The 4662-nt window shown below is 36.7% G+C and overlaps 1 protein-coding gene across 1 annotated transcript; it reads left to right on the top strand.

The window, feature by feature from the left end:
* Positions 1-3082: 3082 nt before the first annotated feature.
* On the top strand, positions 3083-4032 carry LOC136277527 (adrenocorticotropic hormone receptor-like). The gene has a single exon (XM_066159852.1). The coding sequence runs from the start codon at positions 3103-3105 to the stop codon at positions 4030-4032; it is 930 nt and encodes a 309-aa protein (XP_066015949.1). The 5' UTR covers positions 3083-3102.
* Positions 4033-4662: the final 630 nt, after the last annotated feature.

The raw sequence follows: 4662 nt of genomic DNA, 5'->3' as shown, positions 1-4662 counted from the left end.
TTGGTACCTGATGGAACCCTGGGATTAAAACGATACCGAGCGCGTAGTGCCATCATGGCTGGTGCAAAACAATGGTTTCTCCGCCTCCTTTATTTTCAGTTAACGCTTATTTTTCTTATCTTGTTGACCAAAGGGATGAAGAAAGGAAATTACATCATAGGAAGAAATAGGCAAAATAAGCAAAACAGTTTTTGTTTAAAAAAAATACCATTATAACTTTCCTGACGAAAGGAAAAAAGGCAGTAGAGAACGAAATTAAAGAAATGGTTTGGCGCGCGGCATAACATCTTGTTACGGTTTTGTTTTTGATATAAGTCCGTAGACGCAAAACAAAACGGAAAGAAAAAAGCACGTCTTTACAAATCGACTCAAACATTTAAAAATACGTTTGCATCTGTGACCAAAATATAAATTTGAATTGTTTGATGTATTCGCAGATTGTCTCCAATCCAACTTTTCTAAGACCAAGTAAAATCGCCAGCTTGAAATTTTTATTTCCAGTTCTTCATGGCTACTAATGATACAAGTCTGAACTTCACACGAATTATTTGGACACCAGGTTAGCTCTATATCAGTGAAAGTTGATCCAAGTAAAAGGAGATTGTTCGTCGTTCTTTTAAAAGAATAATACTACAGATGTCTCTCCATTTTCTACTTATTGCCATTTTATACCGAGGCACTTTTAATCTATAGAGAGTAATTATTTTGCGAAAACGAAAATTTTTCCAACTTAAAACGAGGCGGCGTATCTGTGGTGGTTAACTAATTTTTCCTAATCTTTGACAGGGTATTTTTAACAATTGCTTCGTGCGTCAGTGTGCGGTCATTAATATACGATGCACACAGGAAGTTTGGAGAGCTGGAAAGATAAGCTGGAGTTGCTGAACAAGCAACCAAGAGTGATCTTAGGTTCACAAATAATAAATGCTGTTAATGTAGGTTTAACTAGGTGTAGGTTTTAACCTCGACTTCCTCTCGGGAATTATTCAACAATATTCACTTCATCTTCGGCAAATAACTGTTAAATATTTTTATCGAGTGTTGATAGTTTTTAAGTATCCATTCCTTCATTTCCTTTCTCGATCAATAGATAATCATTTTCCCTTAAGCATAGCCATATAACTCTGGTTACTGGAGGAGAATGACTAGTCGCCCAGGGGAATTACGACATGAAGAATTCAGTCACTGCTGTATACATGAAAGCTTGCTAGAAACCAAACTATTTTTCTTCTCTTTACGCAGACGAGACGTTAGCAAAGAAAAATTTAGACGAACTTTGTTTTATAATTTTTCCAGGACAATCACTTAAATGTGTTTGGCGAAAGGGGGAGAACAAATAACGAATGTAAAAGAAACGGCGAAAAATTGTTTGAACACGTAATTTCTTGCTTTTTTTAGTTTCGTTTCTTCTTTTGTCGGAGACGAAATGGAGGTAAAAGAGCCACAAAACGTTACTAATTACACAGTTGCATTCAAATGTCCTAAAAAATCATCTGTAGCCGTGCATTAATTTTGAATCGTTGTACAAATTCAAATTACTGGACTGATTGTCATAGGTTTGACATCCTCAGCTTAAACTTTTATTTTCAGCTTGCTGAGGCTGATAACGATTCAGGGTTCAACCTTACACAAATGATATTGAAATTTGATTGACAGCCTATATTAATAAAACAAGGTTGTATAAACATCGGCCTTCTATGGTTTCAGGTTTCATTATCAGCACTGCGGCACGGCGTTCCTTCACCCCCGAGTCGTGTTACTCGAAGCCTCAAACTTATTCACGGGCGAAGTAACTCGTATTGAAGCCTTTATAGTGAGTGCCTTCTCACAGGCTAAATAAAGCGGATTGTTTGTTGCAACATGAAAAAAAATTATCTTAAAGATGTCTTAAGATATTTGTCTCTTATTCTTATTTCATACGTGATGTATATGACAAGTTAGGCACAAAAAAAGACTTTTTTGACACAGCAGACGATCATCTGATGTATTTTAACGATTAAATAATAGTGAGGAAGCTTTTAGATGATTGCTATGTAGCAAATAGGGTTTAAGTGATCGTCGTTGTACAATTGCTGCCTTAACGAAATATTTTTCTCGCTGAAATCATGACAAGAAACGGGAAACGAACACAGGATAAAGTCGACCGAGCTTTTTGCAATTCATAATCTACCACCATACAGGGAATATTTCTCCAAGTGATCATCATCCCAAAATAATGACATTATATCTAAATAAACCGGCAATTCTCTTATTCTCCATCTCGGTAACAAAATTACCCTGTTTACTTTATTATTGGAAACTAATTGTCATGACCAAGGGAGAATTGTTAATTGCTCAAGAGTATCGCCTGAACAACAACCGAATAACTTCCCTTTACATGTCAACTTACTTGATATGGAAATAAATTATTTTCTCGTCATAATTTGAACAAGACATTAGAAACAAACAAATTGCAGATAGGTTCTAGAAGGCCATCTTTCGTTCGTCATTATCCGGGATAATCAATACAAATTTGCTGGCCAAAGAAGAAGGACAACAGTTGAAGTGAAAGAGGAAATTGCAGAAAATTGTTTGCTGGCGTAATAACTTGATCTTGTTACTATTTTGTTTTTGGTTCTATTCGGATACGAAACGGAGAGAAAAAAAGCCACACAGCGCAATTAGATAAACAGTTAATTTCAAATATTTTGAAACAAGTTTGTATGTGTGGCTGTACATTAATTTTAAATAGTTGTGTAGTCTACGTAGTACATTCGGTAATTGTCACGAATTCAATTTTTTCTCCTAGTACAATTGACATCACCAGCTTGAGCTTTTGCAGTTTTAGCTTTCCATCACTGATAATAATTCAAGTCTTAACATAACGCAAAAGATATGGACCGTTGATTAGCACCATTATAATGGAATTTAATTCTGATAAAGAGCGACTCTTTGCCGCACTGTAGAAACACTGAAATAACAGATGTTTCTATATTTGCTGTTAATTGCTATTTCATAACAGAGGCACCCAAAGGTTCTCGGGAAAATTGATTCTTTTTACTCAACAGAGAATTCTTTATGCGACTGTCAGCTAGGACGCAAGAGAACGCCGAAGACAGAATTATGTCGACAACAAATTTCAGTAGCGATAGAAGTCACTTAAAATCATTTTATGAACTGCTATGCTCTCCCTCTTTGGTGGGTGGGCTTCAACAACAACTACCAATTTGCTTCGTTGCGGTTGACATTCTCCTCTCCATTATAGCATTTGCTGGAAATTCTCTCATCCTTGTTGCCCTTTACAAAGAATCTACCCTGCATCCGCCGTCCAAACTCCTGTATCGTTGTCTGGCAACCACTGATCTGTTGGTTGGTCTTGTTGCCCAGCCTCACATGGCTCTACGTTGGATGTCCGTGTTTCAAGAACACTGGAGCCTTTGTCAATACGCAAGGGACGCAGCCAACATCACGGGCTATGTATTTATTTCAGTGTCTTTGATGACGATGACAGCCGTAAGCGTGGACAGACTTCTCGCCCTGTTGTTGGGACTGAGATACAAACAGATTGTAACTTTGAAACGCACGTATATTATTGTAACTACCTTTTGGGTTTTTAACCTTGTCGCCTCTTTATGTGGATTTTTTGATCACCGTATAATCGTTTTGTACAGCAGCCTAGTTATATCAGTTTGCCTGGTAATATTACTCGCATCGTACACAAAGATTTTTCACATTCTCAAAAATCACCAAGCACAAGTACTAGATCATCAACAGCCGAGCCAAACAAATGCACTGAATATGGCGCGATTCCGAAAGGCAGTATACAGTGCACTGTGGGTGCAGTTAGCATTAGTTGTTTGTTATGCACCAGTATGTACAGTGTCAATTGTGATCGCTCATACTAAAAAATATTCATTACTCTCAGTCGTCACACGGGAAGTAGCAATTATTTTACTTTGCTTTAACTCGACGTTAAACCCGTTCCTATACTGCTGGAAGATTAGTGAAGTGAGACAAGCAGTGAAGCAGACAATTAGAGAAGCACTTTGCTGAGTTAGGTCTTTCTTGAGTTGTTCTTCAGACTTTCAAAGCAGACTCATTAAGTCGCGATTATTGTTAGAGCGCAGTCGTTAAATAAGTTATTGGATAAAACCAAATAAGTGGCTCAATAAAATAGTTGCGCAGGCTGTTGTCGATAGTCTTTATATCTCTGAAAATAATTTAACGACAGACTAGGTAACCACAGCTATGTGTTTTAAAAAATAAAGTTTCTTTCCGCTATGCTAAATACAAGATGTCATGGTCGAAGAAAAGATATGCAAACAATTTTCTTTCATGTTTTCTCCTCTTGGTAATATGAAGGCATCAGATAAAACTCAGAAGAGTAGTTTAAGAAATGTGTTTGAGGCCGATGTTATGTATTACGAGAAAATTATTTGACTCATTTTTTCTATAATTAAAAGAAAGCGCTTGACGTTGATGTTGACGCCATATTGCCAAAAGAGACAGTCCAGTTTTAGTCTTGAATTTGTTTGTTTTGTGATTAGAAAATTATCCGTGAAGCTTATGTGAAGAAGTTTCTGTCACTTGTTCATTTAACTGAAGGTTACGAAAGTGTATAAAATAAAATTGACCATCTCTGTTCGTTACGGAATTTTTTTACAGATCGATCGATGTGCTGAA

The sequence above is a fragment of the Pocillopora verrucosa genome, chromosome 12, assembly GCF_036669915.1.
Source record: "Pocillopora verrucosa isolate sample1 chromosome 12, ASM3666991v2, whole genome shotgun sequence".
Classification (NCBI taxonomy): Eukaryota; Metazoa; Cnidaria; class Anthozoa; order Scleractinia; family Pocilloporidae; genus Pocillopora; species Pocillopora verrucosa.
This window is presented reverse-complemented; position numbering and strand designations above follow the sequence as displayed.